The following is a 23,342-nucleotide window of genomic DNA, read 5'->3' as shown; positions in this document are numbered from 1 at the left end:
TTCTTCAAAATAATGCCACTTTCTAAACATATTAATCCATCAAAATTAACAAAGGTTTTTCATCACATATCTAACTTTAAAAGAATAATTGCACACCTCTCTTTTGTCATTGCAAATTTTAGAGTTTAGGTGTTACATGTTAACAACCCTTCATCTTCTTAGCTCTACTTTCTACCACCTTTTTGTTGTCTTTTGTTTGTTTTTTTATTCTCGGTGGTTGTGGTTGCGTTTTCGGCACGTTTTCGTCGTCAATTTCGTAGGGAGGTTATGGTTAGGAAGGTTGGGGTTAGGGTGGTTGTTGAAATTGTAAATATTGATATTGTTGGAATTGGTTTGGTGTTTGGAAATGGTTTGGTTGGTTGAAATAATTTTGTTGGAATGTTTTTTTTAAAACAAGGTGGTTGTTGAATAGGTGAGGATTGTAGTATGTTCATGAACCCTCCGGTTGATGATTCATAGTCTGAGTATTGGCAAGTTGTTGTGTTAAGGGTGTATGAGAGGTTAGTGAATCGAAAATGTGTATGTTTGAGGCGTGTGAAGTATTTGGATGTTGATCCATTTTTGAAGTTCGGTAATTGAGAAATAGTTAGTATTTTAGAAATAAATAATTGGTGGTTGTGATGTGAAAATGTTTATGAAATAAGTTAATATATATAGGTAATTTTTTTGAAGTTTTTATTTTTTATTTTTTTAATGGTTCAAAAGGTCACATGATCGTTAATCTTTCTCTTTTCTTCATTTACTATCATAACCAAGGCTACGCCACCTCAAACTTACGTACCACCGAGGTGGTGTTCACGCGTAAGGCGGGTTCACCTCGGCCTTATGCCCTTGTTATGCTGATGCTTCGCAAGGCCTAAGAGATGAATATGTTGCTACCTAAGGTTCTCTTTGGTAAGAAAAAGTGGCTTCAACAATGGATCTATTGAGGAACAATTAACACCAAACTTGTGGATTCGAACAAAGTTTACATCTTTAATCGGGGATAAAGAAAACATAGAAAACATAAAATTCCAATACATAGACTTTCGGCAACAATTTTGTTGAGTTGATAACCCCAGTCTCCCGGAACACTTCTAAAGTAATGAAACAACACCCCTAACATAACATTTTATTTGAGAAACGTGTTGCAATTAACCACCATGAATAATAGTCCAACACAACAATAATGAAGCCGTGAACACCCAAGACTTCATGTTGTACGCCAACCAAAACTTTACAAAAGCATGTTGAAGGTTGCTATCAAACGAGAAACTTAAGAAAAGGGTTGCGCACCTTTCTTAATTTCCACCAACTCTGGGGGTGCATAAATAGGACAATTATAACAGGAAGGGGTGTATGGAAAATTGACACAAGATCACATAAAATAATGGAAATTAGGGATTTTATGAAAATTGAATAAAGGCTCTATTTTACATAAGAAAATAATATACTTTTTTCTCATTATTATAAATTGTTTATTTTAGCAAAAATATATCTTCTCTACTAATAAAACAGTACTAGAAACGCCACCTGGCATTCCCTTAGCCACTCACCCTTGCATTTTCCCGCTCAAAAATTATAAGTGAAGTTCCCACTTCGCCCTTCTATTCTCAAAAATAAAACTGTACACATCAGGAAACATAAATCGTCAATCAGTAAATATATAAATCAGGAAATTTCAAATTTAATTCGGTGGAATATTGAACATCAAATCAATCCCAATAAATCAGGTAATCAATTTAAATTCCATTTTATATCAATCCCAAAAAATCAGGAAATCAGTTTAGGAAGAGATGATATATTTCAATACAATTTCAGAAGTCAATACGATTTTACGGGTCACGTATTCATCATCAGGTCAGCAAAACTACATTGCTCTTTACCTTTTAGATGTTCTATTTCATCTACATTCTTAATCGATTTCATCACTTTTCCCTCTATTTTTTTACCTGTTATGTATAAGAGTTTGATACATTGGTATTTCTTTATGTATATTCTGGTACATATAGTCACGATCTGTGTATGTCGATTTTTGGTTTTCTTAATATGTGTATCTTATATAACTGTATGTGATACATTAGAGTCATAGGACCATTCAATTTCTTCTACACCTATTTGCTTCCTCCAATGATTTGGTCCATCTAAATACTTAATCGTAATTAGGGTATTTGGATGGTTAGACCAATAATTCTTCCATAATGATTTTTCTTACATGACACGTTTTCTGAAAACTTGAAAATACTTTTATCAGTTGGTGGTTTCTTTTAACATCATATTCATATAAACTACAAACCTGTTGAAAAAGTAACTCAAATTATCAATTCATGTGATTTATCAAACCCGTTTAAATAATAAACAAAAAAATTACAAATTTCATTTTAAACTTCCTGTTACACTATATCCTATGTTTAGGAATCTACTCTCAAAGTACAATACTATATTTTGGAATTGATCATCTTTTAGTTTATTTTTCTAAATATATGTTTTATTGTCTATATGTACGTATATGTTTATATCTGTTTTTGAAAAGTATGTTTGCAAGTGATACAATTAAATATATAAATCAATCAGTGCTTTACGATTTTCCTGTTTATATCCTAATTTTTTTGTTAAATATACAGGTTTTTTCTGTTTAGTTTTCGATTTTTAGTTTTTTTCTCATTATATACCCTTAAGGGTATATCAGTAAATATGTAATTTTCTCATTGTTTTCTTGGTAACATCTACACTTAAATGATAAACAAAAGAATTGATTATTTCGTCTGAGTTATCAAACCGTTTATATAATAAACAAAAAAGTATCAATTTCTTTTTGAAGTTCCTGTTACACTATATCCCATTTTTAGTAATTTATTCTCAAAGAACAATGCTATAATCTGTAACTTATCATCTTTTAGTTTAATTTTCTAAATATATGTGTGGTTGTCTATGTGTGTGTATCTCTTTAAAAATTCTGCAATTTCATCATTTTATGACCCCCATTTGCGAAGTTGAGTATTTATTTCCAAAAATGCGAAACTCCAGGGACAATATTTGAAAATTTCTGTTTTCTTCCCCAATTCGCATTCTACTGTGAAATACTTCGCATCTTCATTCTTACACCCTTCGCATCCCTTCGCATTAATCACCTTCGCATTTTAACCTAATTAATCAAATGCGAACCACAAAATTTTCATTCCAGATGCGAACACAGTTTAGTTCTTGAACTCTAAACTTGCGAAATCAAAAATTCATATGTTGAACCCATATGCGAATATTAACCCAATTGACTTCAAATTGATTCACAGATGCAAACACTCGATTGTTTTACTTTCGCAAAATGAGCATCAACAACTCCACAATCGAGTTTTTAAATTCTTGCAAACAACAATTTCACAGTCCTTGACTTCGCGTTTTTCTTCACGAATCATCCCTCAATCATCAATCCAATTGCGAATCAAAACTCATATGTTCTTGCTTTATCGATTCATCGACTACACTCATACAAATGCGAACAATACTCAATTTCAAAATCGATTGAAACTTATAGCAAAGCTAAATCCAACTTCGCATTCAAAGCACACAAGTGTTATTGATTGCATTCATGAAATACTAACAAGATAATATATTATAATACAAATATACATATTTTAGGTGGTGAAATCGTAACAGCCTAACAATTTGGTATGCAACTTTATTAAATCAATAAAAAAAGTTATGCAAATTGGAAAAATAAATAAAAATATATCTTTTGTTGTTTTAATTAAGGAAATAAATATTTTATATGAATATTCACCTGGAAAAACGCATATTATAATTGTCTAATTTAATCGTAACAGCCTACCAATGTACTTTCTTCTTGACTGTTTGATTGTTTTTTTCTGTGTGCTGATTATAATTGTCTAATTTAATGTAAATTTTTTTTTTAACTTGCAAGGTACAATGGAACATATTACTCCTATAAAGGAAATTGACTCAGTCAAGGACGATTTCACAATTAAAGTTCGGATCATACGTCTTTGGACTCAAAAGTCAAGATTTGATGCGAACGACACATACTCGATAGAAATGATTTTGATGGATGAGGAGGTATAAGATGGATGTATTCAATTATTATTTTTATAAAAAATTATTCATACTCATAAGCAATTATATTATTCATACTCATAAGCAATTATATTTAAATATTTATTATTTCATTTATTTTAGGGAAGGAAAATTCATGCATCATGTGTGAAGAAATGGTTTCCTAAATTCAAGCGCTATTTAAAAGAGGATAGTTCAATTTACGTCAAGAAACCTAACGTCGCACCAAATACTTCAAAATTTAAGTTTGCTCATCCGGAATCAAAACTAAATTTTTATCACGATACAATTGTAAAAGATTGTGAAAACTTTTCTGGATCTGCACATGGCTTTCATTTTGTTGACTTCAATATTATCGTTTCTAATAACATCCTGGAGTCAAACTCTTTTGGTTGGTTTATTTAATATTAACTTTTGCTATATAACATCCTAAATTCTTTCTTCGTATTACAATTTGATATTTTATATTAAATTATATTTCCTTGCTTTTGTAGATATTATTGGACACATTTTTGAGTATGGGCATATGGATACCTCAGAACAAGATAAATCAAAACACAAGATGCTCTTGCATCTTCAAGATATAGAGTATTCACCATTATTACAAACAAGTAATATAGCTTCATTTATATTATTTACAATATTTGTTTATTATTTCAGGGATACTAAGCTTAAGATAACTTTGTGGGGTCATAATGCATACTACATGCATGATTTTCTTGCTAACAATAACAGCCTTGCTCCAGTTGTTGTTATTGTTCAATTTGCCAGGGTGAAGTTTATTAATGGTTTGTAACTATTTTTAACAAGCATAATCTATATATATATATATATATATATATATATATATATATATATATATATATATATATATATATATATATATATTATTGAATAATCAAATTTATTTTGGCAGGTCGTCCTTTTTCATCCACCTACTTTGATGTTAGTAGGGTTTTCATAAACAATGATATCGATGAAATTACAATCTACAAAAACAAGTATTTTCATTTAGAATTTCCTATGTATTATCAGATTTATTTATTTCATACTATAATAAATTTAAATCATTTCTTTGTTGTAAATGAACAGATTGGTCTCTGAAAATGGACAACAACTGTCATCAAGTGGAATTAAAATGATTGCATCAAAACAAGACACAGAACATGATGACTTTCTGAAAAATCATTTGTTTTCTAACATTGAAGACTTGTTTGAACCTTTGGAGGTACTTTACATTATTTTTAAAATTGTTAGTTTAATGCACTTATGTTTTTAAATTTTAAATGTTTTTTCATATTTAGAGTATATTGTTATAACTAAACTAAAATACACTTTCGCAAAATAACATTTATTAACAATGAGCATTATTTTAATATCCAGGAAAAGACAGTCATTATTGTTGGTACTGTTAAGGGAATACGTCAAAATATACGTTGGTATTACCTTGCTTGTAGCAACTGCAAAAAGTCAGCAAAAGAAAAAGAGTCTTCAACTGATAAGGTTGATGGTTCTCATGAAGTGGCCGAAATCGTTACTTATGAATGTGCTAATCTTAAATGCAAAAATATCAAAATTTCGGTTATTCCAAGGTATTAGATATTAATTTTATATAATAATAATATATGTTTATCATAATTGTCTAATATAATATAATTTTATACTTTATTTAGATTTAAAATCCCACTTCGGGTTCAAGACAACATAGGAACATTGACTTTAACTTTATTTGACCAAGAAGCAAAGAAGTTGTTCAAATACACAGCTAAAGAGTTGTATGATAAAAACAAGAAGGTATTATTTTATATTTTAACTTGGCATCAGTTTGGATTTTTTTCAAAAGGTGTTTACAATTGTGTTGGCCTAAAACTAGGCATTATATATTTTACATACAAATTTTCTAATGATATTTATTTACATTTTAGCTTGGCAACAATTTGGAATTGTATCCAATGGAGTTGAAAGTTGTGTTGGACAGAAAGTTGGGAATTAAGATTGATATCACACGTTACAATGTCGATAATAAAAGTAATCTTTATGGGATATCAAGATTAATCGAGAATGCAGACATAATTGATGAATTGGAAAAAAATAATCTTACTCCACAGGTTTTTTTCAACAATTATATTTTGTTTTTTAACACATTGACCCAACAATATCTGACTCAATATCATTTGTTTTCATCTTGTGATGCAGCCTGCTAATTCTGATTCATTCTTGATTGGTTCTTCAGATGTTGGTTCTCATGACACCAAAGTTCTCAAGGTTTTAGTTTTTAAAATATATTTCTCAAATATTTTGTTTTAATTTATAACAACTAACTAAATATTTTTTTAGGATTCTTTTTCACAGACCGGTGAAAATTTAACTCCATGTGCTAGGGACAAGTCAACTGCAACAAGTCCTATAAAATTCATTTCTACACCAATTGAGTTGAAAAGAAACCTTGCTACATGCATAGATATTGATGAAATGGAGAATTTGTCTACTTCTAAATATCCTAGACTGTCACCACCAGATGAACAACCAACTCCTCTTTTGGTACCCAAGAAAGAAAAGTAAATGCATTTTACTTCGACAAACAATCTTACTTCGTGTTTAATTTTGATTTCGCATCATAGACTCCTAAGCCGTTTACGTTTTTATCTTTCTTGGTTTTGAATGTTTTTTTTTGGGATTTCATGGTTGTCATTTTTGTTTCTTGAAAGTACATTCGGACCATTGGGTTTTTTTGTAGTCCTATAATTTGGTTTGCCATGTTATTTTGTTTTTCCTACAACTTATTTTAAACTACATTGCTTTATTCCCACAAAATCTTGAAGAATTACATTCATATGTGTAATTATGCAGTTACTTATATGTTTCATTTTACATATCAATTTATTTGACATACCACTTTATTTTACCTAAATGTACTTCTGTATTTACACTATCTCTGTAATTAACTAACTTATTTACCCCTAATCAACTTAAACACATAATAACACGTGAACTGCATTTGACTCCAATATTGAACAAATCACATTTCACAGTCCTTCTTGACTTCGCATTTTTCTTCACGAATCGTCCCTCAATCAATAACCCAATTAACCCAATTGCTAATCAAAAATCAAAACTTATCTGTTTTCATATGCGAACCCAACTGATTGGCTTTTCAAAATCAAATTCGCAACTCCAAATCGTTCGATTATTCGCCCCAATTCCAAAATCAAATAACAGATCCTTCGTATGATTCATTTAATAACCAAGGCTTCTTTTACTTCAAAATGACCGTATTGCCCCTAACTTGATAAGTATTTCATATATCGCAATTAACAATTAAAACAAATCAATCAATCAATCAATTTGTATAAGAAAAATGCGAAATTCTTAGCTTTCTTCCCCAATTCGCATTCTACTGTAAAATTCACATTCTTCATTCACCCTCTTTCTTCGCATGTTCCAGTCATTTTTTTTTAGTTCATTCGCATTTGAGTTGTTTGTCTCACCAAATACGAAATGAATATTAACCATAATCACCTTCGTATCTTTAACCCCAATCCATACAACCTCATATGCGAAACCCAATTTTGATTTGTATTACCAAATGCGAACATTTTTGCTTTTACACGTGAACTGCATTTGACTACAATATTGAACAAATCACATTTCACTGTCAAGAATGACTTCGCATTTTTCTTCACGAATCGTCCCTCAATCAATAACCCAATTAACCCAATTGCTAATCGAAAATCAAAACTTATCTGTTTTCATATGCGAACCCAACTGATTGGCTTTTCAAAATCAAATTCGCAACTCCAAATCGTTCGATTATTCGCCCCAATTCCAAAATCAAATAACAGATCCTTCGTATGATTCATTTAATAACCAAGGCTTCTTTTACTTCAAAATGACCGTATTGCCCCTAACTTGATAAGTATTTCATATATCGCAATTAACAATTAAGACAAATCAATCAATCAATCAATTTGTATAAGAAAAATGCGAAATTCTTAGCTTTCTTCCCCAATTCGCATTCTACTGTAAAATTCACATTCTTCATTCACCCTCTTTCTTCGCATGTTCCAGTCATTTTTTTTAGTTCATTCGCATTTGAGTTGTTTGTCTCACCAAATACGAAATGAATATTAACCATAATCACCTTCGTATCTTTAACCCCAATCCATACAACCTCCTATGCGAAACCCAATTTTGATTTGTATTACCAAATGCTAACATTTTTGCTTTTACACGTGAACTGCATTTGACTACAATATTGAACAAATCACATTTCACAGTCCTTCTTGACTTCGCATTTTTCTTCACGAATCGTCCCTCAATCAATAAACCAATTAACCCAATTGCTAATCCAAAATCAAAACTTCTGTTTTATATGCGAACCCAATTGATTGGCTTTTCAAAATCAAATTCGCAACTCCAAATGGTTCGATTATTCACACCAATTCCAAAATCAAATAACAGATCCTTCGTATGATTCATTTAATAACCAAGGCTTATTTTACTTCAAAATGACGATATTGCCCCTAAATTGATAAGTATTTCATATATCGCAATTAACAATTAAGACAAATCAATCAATCAATCAATTTGTATAATAAAAATGCGAAATTCTTAGCTTTCTTCCCCAATTCGCATTCTACTGTAAAATTCACATTCTTCATTCACCCTCTTTCTTCGCATGTTCCAGTCATTTTTTTTTTACTTCATTCGCATTTGAGTTGTTTGTCTCACCAAATACGAAATGAATATTAACCATAATCACCTTCGAATCTTTAACCCCAATCCATACAACCTCATATGCGAAACCCAATTTTGACTTGTATTACCAAATGCGAACATTTTTGCTTTTACACGTGAACTGCATTTGACTCCAATAATGAATATTAACCATAATCACCTTCGCATCTTTATGTTGATTATTTTAAACATGGAACATTTATGTCTATTATTTATAATAACTATTATTTTTGTCACGATAAATATGTTATTTTAAATAAATAATCAATAACCAATTGTAAACAAAATTTATATCTTTCATTCTCTAAAATTAATTCATACATTTTTGTAATGGTTGCAGCATATTTACTTCCTGTAAATAACCTATATTCAACCAACTATTTCCTAATATTCTATACTCCTTTTTTAGATGAAATTTGAATATTAAACTAATTTTTAGTTGTAATCTTTTAAATTCCAAAAAATCAGGAAGAAAATTATATCTAATAAAGATCCAACAACAATAAAATCATATAATCGTAATCTTTTTCCAATATTCAAGCATATAACTTTAACTCAAAACGTGAAATCCAAAATTTTGAAACACCTGATTCGTCTTCTTAATGTTCAATTGTTTCTGCGATTTTTTTTCATTAAGCTTACATCAAACTGCTTCGTTAAAGTTGTAATCCTCATTCCAGTTCTACCTGCAAGATTTCCATATCCATATGTCAGGTTAGTATTATCAGTTTAGATCACTTTGTTTTATCTATGAATTTATGGTTGAAATTTACAACAATAATCAATATGCTGGAATAGATGTTTTTCTAATTGTAAAAATATAATCTTGAATAGATACATAAGATCAATAAGCAATTTATAATCATCACGATTATCGTGTATCACACAATTTTACCTTCATTGATTCCATGGAGATCTAGGGTTTTAACCCCTGATATCATCCGAACCCACGATTGGTTGAAATTGGGGAAACAGTAGATTTAAATCTAATAAACCCTAGGTTGGAAATGAGGATGATGAGTCATGATGCTAACATTTTAATAAACAAATTAATAAAGGTAACTTTTTAAATACATTTACTTTATTATCATTATTTATTTAATTCTAACTATCTTCAATTGTATTATATAAACATATTATGTACATAATTTCACATTTCATTTCCTAACCTATGTCTTCTTATGCAGAAAACAACAGTAACATGTACCACATGCAGGCCAAAGAGAAAAGAGGACAAAGAAAAATATATTTGGAAAATAAAAGATCGAAGAAAATAAAAACAATACCAAACGTTCCAAGTATATCATTACAGCATCTCTTCAAAAAAACCATTAACTATAACCGTATTAGTATTTTATATTCCATCTTTTACTATTATATAGTTGAATACATATATTTACAAGTTTTATAAGTTATTTCTATTTGCAGATCAATCAACCAACATTGTTCGTCAAACTCAAAATGTCAATTCATTTACAACACCTGCAAAGCATAACACAACCATACAATACTGTCATTCCTTTACAGATGTTAGAACTCCATTTTCTAACATTACAAATGTTATAAATCCGTTATCTAACATTACGAATGGTAATTATTTTTGGTTTTTAAAATATACTATTATCCATTATGTAAATATTTATTTATTTAGTTAACTATTTTATTTTTATTTTATTCAGATAACATTGGTTTCGATAAATATATCACTTCCAAGTTAGCAAAGAAAAGACAGTACCATGTACTTTCAAATGATATGACATCAAAAAATGCATCTACAGTAACAACTTCTTCATCATCAATCAAGTTAAATCCAGGATGTCATAAATTAAAAACGAAGACAAGACATTTATCCCCTATCCCATTGATTGATTTGACAGAAGATGTAGAAAATATACATCAAGTGAACAATGAAAATCGTATAGTTGGTATCTCAAATGGTAATGAAAAAATAAAATCCATTTTACATTTCATATACTATGTTCTATATAATTATAAAATTCATTGATATTTTATTCAACGCTTTTATTTTACAGAATATTTGGATCATGGTGATAACTTTTATTCTTTATGCAGGAACAAACAATAATATGTACTACTTGCAAGCAAGAGAGAACAGAAGACATAGAAAATTATATTTGGATAATAAGAGGTCGAAGAAAAGGAATACAAAATACACTGTTCAAAATCCGTCTACACCACATGTCTTGAAAAACACGGATAACTGTAATTTTTTTTTTTTTTAATTTTTACACTTCATTAACCTATATAAAAAATACATCATTCTCATCATTTTATATTATTCCCCTGTAGTAATATAAAATTTGAAATTGTAATTTTTAATTTATAATATATGTCTTCAATTTTTATAACATGTTGTTTTTTACAGATCAATCAAAAAACGTTGTTCAACAAAATGAAAATGTCTTTTTCTATAGATCACGTGGAAACCAAAGTACACCCCTACAATCTTCTCCTTCATGTATAAATGTTAGAACTCCATTATCTAACATTTCAAACGGTAATAATATTTGTTTTTGAAATTTACTTTTAACCACTTTCTAATATATTTATATATATTTACTACTTTTTTCCAGCTAATATTAGTTTCAATAACTATGTTACTTCAACGTTACAAAATAAAATACATTACTTTGGACTTCGTAATGGCATGACTTCAAGAAATGCATCTACAATAACTGCTTCTTCATCATCAATCAAGTTAAATCCAGGATGTCATAAATTAAAAAGGAAGTTGGAACATTTATCTCCTATTCCATTGATTGACTTGACAACAGATCTAGAAGATGTACATGAAGTCAATAATGAAAACCTAATAGTAGGTATTTCCAAAGGTAATACATATATATACCCATTTTTTATCTTACACCTGAAATATCATATTGTATATACTTATAAAATTAAATATTTTACTAAAACAACTTTATTTTCTTACAGAATATTTGGATCATGGTGATCAAATTGTTGTATGTCAAACATGTCATGCAAAATTATGGACAAATGAATCCATAAGAGGAAAAAAAAGGGAACACAAATTATTCATTATGTTGTGGTTATGGCAAGGTTCAACTACCAGATTTAAAGAACGCACCACCAACTTATGAAAGAATGTTCAGAGCAACGGATTCTAAAAGCAAAAACTTCATGAAAAACATTCGACGTTACAATTCAATGTTTTCTTTTACGTCAATGGGTGGTAAAATTGATTATTCAATCAATAGAGGAAATGCTCCATATATTTTCAGACTTGGTGGTCAAAATTATCATACTATTGGAAGCCTTTTACCACCAAATGGATCGCAACCAAAATTCTCTCAGTTATGCATTTATGATACTGAGAACGAAATTTCAAATAGACAAACATGCTTTGGGTATATTTTCAAACTTCTTATTCATACTTAAGTTTAATCTTTTTTTATTTTTATTTTTTTACTAATATTATGTATATTTTCAATTTTTATAGTGGGGAAAAGCATCAATCTACATCAATCGATAATGATATTATTCAAGATTTGAAGGTGATGTTAGATTCAAATAATGTCTTGGTTAGCTCTTATAGGATGGTAAGAGATACTTTTAAAAAAAATCCTGAAGTTGATATGAAGTTAAGAATTATCGGGAAAAGGGATCGAGATGGAAGGACATATAACCTACCAACTGCTTCTGAGGTTGCCGCTTTAATTGTAGGTGACAATTTTGATTCGGTTGAAAATAGAGATATTGTTGTTCAGACAAAATCGGGATTTCTACAGCGTATCAGTGAATTGCATCCTTCTTACCTTCCTCTCCAATATCCGCTACTATTTCCATATGGGGATGATGGTTACAACGTTGATATTCTTCATAGAGGTGTTGAATCTACAACCAACAACAAGCGCTCGAAATGTACAATGAGAGAATTTTTCGCTTTCAGAATTCAAGACAGAGATCATTCGTTCTCACTGATTCTTAATTCAAAAAGGTTGTTTCAACAATTTTTGGTAGATGCGTATACGATGATTGAAAGTGAAAGAATGTATTTCATACGTAGCCAACAACATGTTCTTATATGCGAGTCTTACAAGAATTTAAGTAAACAAAAAGCTCAAGGAACTACAAATATCTCCAACATCGGCCAACGTGTGATATTACCTTCATCTTTCACAGGTGGTGCGCGTTATATGCTGCAAAACTATTTGGATGCCATGTCGCTATGTAAATGGTTTGGATATCCTGATTTCTTCATAACCTTTACGTGTAATCCAAAATGGCCAGAGGTTAAAAGGTTCCTTAAAGATACTTCACTTCAACCAGAAGACAGACCTGATATACTATGTAGGTTGTTCAAGATCAAGCTTGATGCATTTATTAAAGACCTAAGGGAGAATCACATTTTCGGCATAGTTCAAGCAGGTATTTGAAATTATGTTTCTTCATAATTGATAAAAGTTATAATTTTTATTACATATTTTTTATATTTTTCCTTACGGTATAATCATTTTTTATTTTTTTTTCCAAAATATTTTGCAGTTGTTTATACAATTGAATTTCAAAAAAGAGGTTTGCCGCATAGTCATATATGTTTATTTATGCATTCTGACTACAAGTTACCCACTGTTGAATTGATCGATACGATAATTTCCGCTGAGATACCAAACATAGATGAAGATCCAGAGTTGTATAAACTTGTGCAAGAGTTCATGATTCATGGTCTATGTGGAGCTGAAAATATCAATTGTCCATGCATGGTCGACAACAAGTGTTCGAAAAACTTTCCAAAACAATTCTGTAATCATAACTCTGTTGATCAGAATGGTTTTCCATTATATAGGAGAAGAAATGATGGTCATTTTGTTGAAAAATCGGGTGTGAAATTGGATAATAGAAATGTTGTCCCATACAACAAATATCTATTGAAAAGATATCAGGCACATATTAATGTTGAATGGTGCAATCAGGGTTCTTCTATAAAGTATTTATTCAAATACATAAACAAGGGACCTGATAGAGCTACAGTTGCCGTTGTACGAAGCAATAATGAAGCTGATAGTAATGATGTAGTCGATGAAATAAATTAGTATTACGACTGTAGATATTTATCTGCATGTGAAGCATCATGGAGAATTTTTAAATATGATGTTCATTACAGATATCCTTCTGTGGTTAGACTTCCTTTTCATCTTCCTGGTCAACAACAAATCGTATATGGGGAAGACGATGATATTCACGATGTTCTCGACAAACCCTCCGTTGCTTCTTCAATGTTCACAGCTTGGATGGAGTGTAATGCAGTTAATGGTGATGCACGGAAACTTACGTATGTTGAATTTCCTACAAAGTTTGTTTGGAATCGTGGTGATAGGATTTGGAAGCCAAGGGAAGTAGGAAAGTGCATTGGTAGAATTCATTCGGTTTCACCTAAACTAGGGGAAGCTTATTTCCTAAGGATTTTGTTAAATAAGGTGAAAGGTCCGAAATCATTTGAAGAAATTCGCACAGTAAATGGTGAAGAATATTCTTCTTTTAGAGATGCTTGTTATGCTCTTGGGCTCTTGGATAATGACAATGAATACATCGATGCAATCAAAGAAGCAAGTCATTCTGGATCTGGTTTTTACCTACGATTCTTATTTGCTACATTGTTGATGTGTAACTGTATGTCTAAACCGGAGGTTGTTTGGGAAAACACATGGGAATATTTGGCAGATGGAATTCTTTATAACCAACGACATAGATTCAAGTCTCTAGGTATTAAAGATTATTATTATTATTATTATTATTATTATTATTATTATTATTATTTAAGTAGTCATTTATTTATTTTTAAACATACATTAAATAATACTTTTAATTATAAATAAATATTGTTAATAATATTTCTAATTACTTAGCTCTTTGTCCTCCAGACTTATCACTCAATGAAGATCAGCTTAAGAACTTAACTTTGTTCGAGATAGAACAAGTTTTACTTCGGAATAACTCGAGTCTAAAAAATTATAAAAACATGCCTATCCCGGATCTTGATTCTGTTTCTTCTTCAAACAATCGACTTATCACCGAGGAGCTAGAATATGACATTACCGCTATGAAGACCGAGTTTGATCGTATGTTTCTTGCATTGACAAATGAGCAGCGTCACATTTTCCTTGATATCATGAGTGCAGTTAAAGAAAATAAAGGAGGTGTCTTCTTTGTTTATGGTTATGGTGGAACTGGTAAAACTTTTTTATGGAAGACAATATCTGCCGCTATTAGAAAAGATGGTCATATTGTTCTAAATGTTGCTTCAAGTGGGATTGCTTCATTATTATTGCCCGGAGGTAGAACAGCACACTCCCGATTTATAATTCCATTTGAACTAACAGAGGATTCTGTTTGTAGAATAAATCCAGATAGTGACCTTGCAAGCTTATTGAGAAAAACCTCATTGATAATTTGGGATGAAGCTCCTATGGTCCACAAGCACGCATTTGAAGCTTTAGATCGAAGTTTGAAAGATGTATTCAAGTCTGAAAATTCTAGCAACTCAGATATTCCGTTTGGAGGGAAAGTTATTGTTTTTGGAGGAGATTTTAGACAGATCTTACCTGTTATTCCAGGTGGAAGTAGACAAAACATTGTTAATGCTTCGTTAAGTTCTTCATATTTATGGCAACATTGCAAGATCCATAAATTAACAAAAAAACATGAGAGTAAGTGTTGGAAGGGATCAATCTGATATAGAAAAAATCGGAGATTTTGCAAATTGGTTGTTGGATATAGGAGAAGGCAAACTTGGTGGTATCAACGATGGAGAAACGGTTATTGATATTCCAGATGATATTCTCATTAATGATGCACATGATCCTATAGGTTCATTAATCGAGTTTGTATATCCTTCGATTTTGGAAAAGTACAACAATACAAGCTATTTTCAAGAAAGAGCAATACTTGCTCCAAAGAACGAAGTGGTTCAAGAAATAAACGATCGTTTACTATTGAAATTTCTAGGAGATGAGGTTGAATACTTAAGTTCAGATAGTATATGCCAATCTGAATTTCTCCATGATCAATTTGATGCAAATTTATATTCACCTGATGTTTTAAATGGTCTGAAAGTATCAGGTTTACCAAACCATAAGTTAGTTTTAAAAATCGGTGTTCCAGTTATGTTGCTGAGAAATATTGATCAGAAAAACGGCTTGTGTAATGGAACAAGACTCCAGGTGATTTCATTGGGCAAACGTGTTATTGAGGCACGTATCATATCTGGAACTAATATTGGAAACCACACTTTTATTCCAAGAATGTCTCTAACTCCATCAGAAAAGAAAATTCCATTCAAATTTCGAAGAAGACAGTTTCCATTGGCTGTATGTTTTGCAATGACCATTAATAAGAGTCAGGGACAGTCATTATCCAAGGTTGGTTTGTTTCTCAAACATCCCGTGTTTTCACATGGCCAATTGTATGTTGCTTTATCTAGAGTCCAAAGTAGAGACGGATTAAAATTGTTAATTTTAGATAAGGATGGTAGTCTCACAAATAAAACTTCCAATGTCGTTTATAAGGAAGTTTTTGGGAATTTATAAACAATGCTTTTCTACCATCTTTTATTTACTTTTCTACCATCTTTTATTTACTTTTCTTGTATCGTACTTCATCTATCATATTAATTAATTAATTTTTACAACTTTATTGTATTTGATTTATTCATATTAATGCTAATATCACTATTCTTCATTTTTTCTAAACTTTCATATCTTTTTTTTGTTACAAATTAAAAACTATAATTATATTTCAATTTATCACCCGTGGATTTCCACGGGTTTAAACCTAGTCATTCAATAAAGGACTTTTGTCTATAGTTTTTGAAAGATGAAAGATAACACTTTAGAGTTTTATTTTATTGACGGCTTATTAATTTTATAAATTAAGAATAATGATATTTTGTCTCGGAATATGAAAACATTTAACATTTCTATACATGGGCGTCTTTGAGGGTGTGTGAGGTGGGTGACCGCACAGGACCCACGTCGTGGTGGGAGCCCAATTTTTACATAGGATTCATAATAGTAGACTAGTAATCCAGGCTCGGAAACAAAATTGACTCAAGGGTATCGTCACCAGGAGAAAGTTAGTTCACCCTCTGATTCTCGCCGAGAAGTCAGAAGTCCCTACAACGTTACTCATTCTCTTGAACCTGCTAGTTAAGTCGTTGAGGGTGTATGTTTTTGATTGTTGATTAACAAATTGTTTCAAAATCAGTGCATGTCATCTGATTCGGAAGTTAAATTCGTAAGTTTCAAGATCTATTATGATCTCTCAATTTCATATTATTGTTTAATTCATTGTTTCAATTTTAAAAATTAGAACCGATTTTTTGAAAAATATGATGCTTACTTGTTGTGCTTCAAAATTAGAATTAGCCTAATTATGTTGTTTCTTGTGTGTTTGATTATTTCAATTTCAATCGATAACTTCTTTTAAAACAAGATTTGAACAATAAAATAAATATGAAAGAATTTTTGCTTCCAAAAACTTGAAGGAATTTGATGATAAAGATATTAACTTGTGTTGTATCCCTCTTGAAGTTGCACTTAAATATGACGAACAATTAGATCTTGACGTCAATGAACTTAATCTGGAGTCCGGTTGAAAAGTTCTTACAAAGTGAAACCACTAACCCACCGATGTTTTAAAATATATGAAAAAAATCAATTGTTTTCCTAATACATATAGAGTTTTGCTGACTGTTCTTTTAATTGTTGCATTTGTAGAAACAAGCTTCTCAAAATTGAATTTCTTAAATTCCTACTTATGGTCAACAATTTCACAAGAAATACTTAATGACTTCGAAATGATAGATTTTGAGAATATATTTGGTACATACTGAGAACAATATTTTGGAGAGTGTTTATTATGACAAGTCGGTAAACAACTTTGATTCTAAGAATGCTAGCAGAGCATTGCGATTAATGTAACTATGTACGATTATATTGTATGTTATCGTTCCTTTTTTTTTTTCTAATAATAATCGACTTATCATAGTATTAATGAATTTTGCTTATATGTAAAAAAATTATGTTTATGGGCCCAATTTTACTTTCCGCACAGGGCACTCAAAATCAACGGGACACCCCTGTTTCTATATATCCAATAGTTTATCAAACAAATAATATTAAAATTCCTAAGTGATTATAACTTAATTGTAACTTATAAATAGACTCACGAAATAGTAATAAAACTATAATTGGATACGCTGGAGAAGTTCAATATTGATGATGTGTTAATTTTGTGAATAAAAACATATACGAAGTCCAATATTGACGATGTGTTAATCTTGTGACTAAAAACATAGACAATATGTGGATATTTCTCAAATATGAGAATCACAAGTTAACATTAAATTTATATATATATATATATATATATATATATATATATATATATATATATATATATATATATATATATAGCAAATAGAGCGTTTAGTGCTTTATAAAATGCTACACTAAGTCTATCCTTTTGGTGATTTTAGTATCAATATGTTTTAATGTAATTGTTATTAATATTGATATAGACTGAGTTGTATTTCATTCACTAAGGTTGGAGGTGTTGGGTACATATTCAGAATGATAAATGCTCGAGATACAGGGGTATGAGGATAGTGCCCTAGGTACGGGTTCCAAGGGGCAGCGCCTCTGACGGGGTCTAAGGGCAGCACCCCTAGCGGGTCCAAAGTACAGAACCATTGGCGGTAGTTGTGACATCATGATGATGTCATATTCAGTTATGTCTAAATAACCTTATGTTCAACCATCATTTTAGTGCCAAAAATACATGTAACCACCATTAACTACATTTTCCTCTTGTATAAGAACATATTACATGTTCCAAAAAAGGGGTTTACTTTAATATGTTCATCAGATTCTCTTTTTATCTCTCAAGAACACATCAAGCAAAAGTATTATGTGTTTCTCAATTCGAATTAGGCTTGTAATTCGGATTGGTTTTTGTTCTTAGATTATCACACTTTTGAATTCGTATACCCCGACAAAAGAGACGAATTACCGATTTTGAAAAATGTTTGAAAAACACAATCATAGAAATTATCCAAGTTTATCGAAACTCGTTTGAGATGATGTCACGAATGGTTCATTGTATACATATACTCATATTAGATGGTGCAACTAAAGCAATTTTGGAGTATGAAGCCATAAACGAATTTAATATTCATCTCTTCTTTCAATACCCATAGCAATAACGCACCTATTTAAGACCATCAAAACATGCTTAAACTTGATTTATGGTACCTTTGAATAATTGAATGCATAAATTGGGCCTGTAGAAGTTTAAATTGCAGTCCAAAGTTCTAGAGATCAAGGAGAGATGTATTAGTATACATGTTACAGTAAAAGGTATAGAAATAACCATGATTCGTTGAAAGCTCCAAAATTTTAGAAAAACCAGAGTTTTTCGATGAGAGTCGATCTTCTGTCAACAAAAATTCAATATCTGAAAAAAGTCATCATAAAAGTTGTGGTCCAAACATACTAATTTTTTGGACTAATTAATTGTACAAACTACAATGATTTATGATTTATAAGGATTTTTTGTAATAAATAACACCTAAGCGTGTTCCATATATCAAGACGAAATAATATATTAAAGAAGTATATCTTCTCATTCTTGATATTATATTAAAGAAGTATATCTTCTCATTCTTGATATTATGATTTATAAAACCATATTTATGGAATGCAGGTGAACAACCGATTGGGTAGAAAGAAAAATAAAAATAATAAACAATAAGCTATCGCAAAGGCCGGTTGACATAAAACCACCAAGCAACCTAATGTCATGCTCTTTATCGATTCACGTACGTGCATTGGGGGATCCAAAAAAAAATATTATTGGGGTCTATCTTAAAAATAAAAAAAATAAAAAATCTAAAAATTGAAACTAGAAAAAATTAGAAAATTTGAGACTTTTGAGACTTTTTTCTGTAAAAAATATTACAAAATTTTTTTTTTTTTTTAGTATAAGTGGATGCCAAAAGGGAAAATTTAAATATGATTTTTTTAAGGACTCAAAGGTTTGAATAAATTTTTAAGTGGGGTAACCCCGTGGATCCGCCACTACGTACGTGGCAAAATACGATTGTGCCATATGATCGGTTGTATTTTTATTTTAGAGTAAATTACACGAATGGTCCCTACAGTTTAGGATAACTTGCATTTTTGGTCCCTAACTTATTATTTTAACTCAGAAGGTTCCTAGTGTTTGTTTTTGTTACGCATTTGATCCCTATCTTACCTAAAAAGACTATTTTTACCTTGATTTTTTAATTTATTTAAATAAACACACCCCAACTCCATCCCTCACCTTACCTTACCTACACCACAATTTTTTTATTTAAATAATAGTCTTTTTAGGTAAGAAAAGGACCAAGCGCGTAACAAAAACAAACAGTATGAACCAAGCATGTAACAAAAACAAACAGTAATGACCTTCCGAGTTAAAAATATAAGTTAGAGACCAAACACATAAATTATCCCAAACCATACGTGTAATTGACTCGCTCTTTCTCTCTCTCTCTCTCTCTATATATATATATATATATATATATATATATATATATATATATATATATATATATATATATATATATATATATATATATATATATTAGGTAAATGCCCGCGCGTTGCCAGAAACACCTATATAGTTGAAGTCTTTACAAATATATGTTTTTTTTAAATATAACAATAACGTTGTTGTTAAATTCTATATAATAATTTGTGTATACTAAATTGATATAATATATTGATTATTTTGAATTATATGATAATATATACATCCATTATAACTTCATAATTTTAATCGTTTGAATGACTTACATCCGCGAATTACACATAAATAAAATTAAATATAATATATGATTTGATGTTATTTATAATTGTTTTTTATTGTTAAATAATTTTTTAAAATTTATTTTCTTAATGTTTTAATTTCTATAATTATAATTATTTAAAACATCAAAAACATTGTTTTTTTATTTTAAAACTAACAATATAATAATTTATATAAAGTTATTTTTAACTATTGTTATTGTAAGTTAGTTTAAGCTACTTATTTGGAAACATGAATAAAATTAAATATAATATATGATTTTATGTTATTTATAGTTGTTTTTATTTTTAAATAACTTTTTAAAATTAATTTGCTTAATATTTTAATTTCTATCATTATAATTATTTAAAACATTAACCATTTTTTTAAGCTACCGATATAGTCGTTTATATAGAGTTATTTTTAACTATTGTTATTGTAAGTTATTTTAAGCTACTTATATGGAAACTTTTAACGATTATAAAAAATATATTTATGAAATATTTTAGTTAAATTGAGATTACAATTTAGTTTTTGCATTTATCACTACAGTTTATCACTTTTAACTATTTATAAAATATTCTATAGTTTTTTAAATGGAACTGAAATTTATATTTGATTTGACATTGTAATGCACAGTAACACCTATATAGTTGAAGTATTTACAAATATATATTTTTGTAAATATAACACTAACGTTGTTGTTAAATTTGATATAATAATTTGTATATTAATTTGATATAATATATTGATTATTTTGAATTGTATGATAATATATACATCTATTATAACATCATAATCTCAATCGTTTGAATGAGTTCTACTCGCGAGTTACAAATCAATAAAATTAAATATTATATATGGTTTAATATTATTTATAGTTGTTGTTATTGTTAACTAATTTTTTAAAATTTATTTGCTTAATGTTTTATTTCTATCATTATAATTATTTAAAACATCAAACATTATTTTTTTTATTTTAAAGGTAACAATATAGTCATTTATATAAAGTTATTTTTAACTATTGTTATTGTAAGTTATTTAAGCTACTTATTTGAAAATTTTTAACGATTATAAAAATATCTTTAGGAAATATTTTTGTTAAATTGATATTACAATTTAGTTTGTTGCATTTATCACTATAACTTATCACTTTTAACTATTTGCAAAATATTTTTTGGTTTTTAGTGGAACTAAAAATTATATTTAAGTTGACATTGTAATGTTATATTTAAATTAGCAATTTAAGTATTTTGTCAAAACTGTTCAAAAGTTATAACTTTAAATTGATAATGGTTTACATACAACACCATTTTAAATCTAATAAATTAAGTATAATATGTTAAAATTTAAAGACATAACTTAATAAAGAGAAGTAAATATATTATTTTAAAATTAAAATTTAGTCTATTTATGATTACACTTTAAGTTTGATATTTATTTAAACTTATTAACCAACTTATAATTATTATTAGAACGAAACTACAATTTATCACTTTTAACTATTTATAAAATATTTTTTGGGTTGTTTAAGTTAAATAAAATTTATAGTTAAGTTGAGCCTGTAATGTTATATTTTAATTAATAATTTAAGTATTTTATACAAATTGTTCAAAAATTATACCTTTAAAATGACAATGGTTTACATCCAACAATATTTTAAAACTAATAAATTAAGTATAATATGTTAAAAGTTAAAAAACATAATTTTATAAATAGAAGTAAATATATTATTTTAATATTGAAATTTAGTTTATATATGATTACACTTTATGTTTGATATTTATTTAACCTAATTCCCAAATTATAATAATTATTATTATAAAGAAATTAAAAAGTTATGAGAGTTTCAAATGAATGTGGTGAAAAGCAAAAAGAATGAGGGGTTTCAAATGCATGAGATTCGAGAAAAAATGCTAACTTTAAAAGCATGTATGATATATATATATATATATATATATATATATATATATATATATATATATATATATATATATATATATATATACACACACACACACACACACACACACATACATACATACTAGCCGTTTACCAGCACCAAGTGACCAGTGCGAATAGTTTATTTTAGTAATTATTTCTGTTTGGAAACATTTAAGATTTGACACCCAACTTTCGAAAAACATGACATATTACAAAAAAAACATATTGTGGTGCAATAAAAAAACTTTCCGTTCACCGAAGATTTTTTGGACAATGAATATAAATATGTTTTTTTATTTAAAAATATATGTATCTTGTTATTTTGGGTAAAAATAACTTTTCTTAAGTTAAAAAGAAAAGTACATTGCGGCAAATACTTTTCTTTCAATGATGATGGTTGAAATATGAACTTATTTGCTTCTTATATATTTTTGATGTATATATCTTGAATCACATATGAGACTTGTATAATCTTTATAGCTTATGTGTATCCATATATTAGTGCATCATACAAACTTCTTTTCCCCTGCCTGCCATAGTGTCGTATGTTAATGTTGATTTGAAAAAGTTAGGCATAAATAACAATGAACAAAAAAGACCATAATGTCCTTTGCTTAAGTAATCACACCCAAGCTTCAAAGTACCATATTGTCCTTTATTCTTATTATTACTCGAAAACTTCAAAACATCATACCAAGAGCTATAAATATTCAAATGAACATTGTTGCAATTATCCAGAAAAA

The 23,342-nt window shown here is 29.0% G+C and overlaps 2 protein-coding genes across 2 annotated transcripts; both read left to right on the top strand.

Annotated features, from left to right (window-relative positions):
* Positions 1 to 4,029: 4,029 nt before the first annotated feature.
* On the top strand, positions 4,030 to 6,851 carry LOC145030188 (uncharacterized). The gene is made up of 11 exons (XM_078978595.1): positions 4,030 to 4,050; positions 4,171 to 4,438; positions 4,542 to 4,635; positions 4,708 to 4,835; positions 4,964 to 5,048; positions 5,140 to 5,275; positions 5,431 to 5,639; positions 5,721 to 5,841; positions 5,973 to 6,155; positions 6,244 to 6,312; positions 6,385 to 6,851. Exons 1-11 carry the CDS (start codon positions 4,030 to 4,032, stop codon positions 6,607 to 6,609), a joined length of 1,539 nt encoding a protein of 512 aa, XP_078834721.1. The 3' UTR covers positions 6,610 to 6,851.
* Positions 6,852 to 9,955: 3,104 nt separating this feature from the next.
* LOC145030187 (uncharacterized) lies at positions 9,956 to 17,419 on the top strand. The gene is made up of 16 exons (XM_078978594.1): positions 9,956 to 9,980; positions 10,213 to 10,374; positions 10,464 to 10,709; positions 10,858 to 11,007; positions 11,171 to 11,302; positions 11,379 to 11,636; positions 11,740 to 11,768; positions 11,866 to 12,173; positions 12,266 to 13,194; positions 13,312 to 13,341; positions 13,444 to 13,753; positions 13,874 to 14,529; positions 14,673 to 15,473; positions 15,544 to 16,133; positions 17,029 to 17,058; positions 17,309 to 17,419. Exons 1-16 carry the CDS (start codon positions 9,956 to 9,958, stop codon positions 17,417 to 17,419), a joined length of 4,767 nt encoding a protein of 1,588 aa, XP_078834720.1.
* The last annotated feature ends 5,923 nt before the right edge of the window (positions 17,420 to 23,342 follow it).

Source organism: Lactuca saligna, chromosome 2 (assembly GCF_052625555.1).
Source record: "Lactuca saligna cultivar CGN05327 chromosome 2, ASM5262555v1, whole genome shotgun sequence".
NCBI lineage: Eukaryota > Viridiplantae > Streptophyta > Magnoliopsida > Asterales > Asteraceae > Lactuca > Lactuca saligna.
The sequence above is the reverse complement of the archived record's forward strand: the minus strand, read 5'-3'. Positions and strand labels throughout refer to the sequence as shown.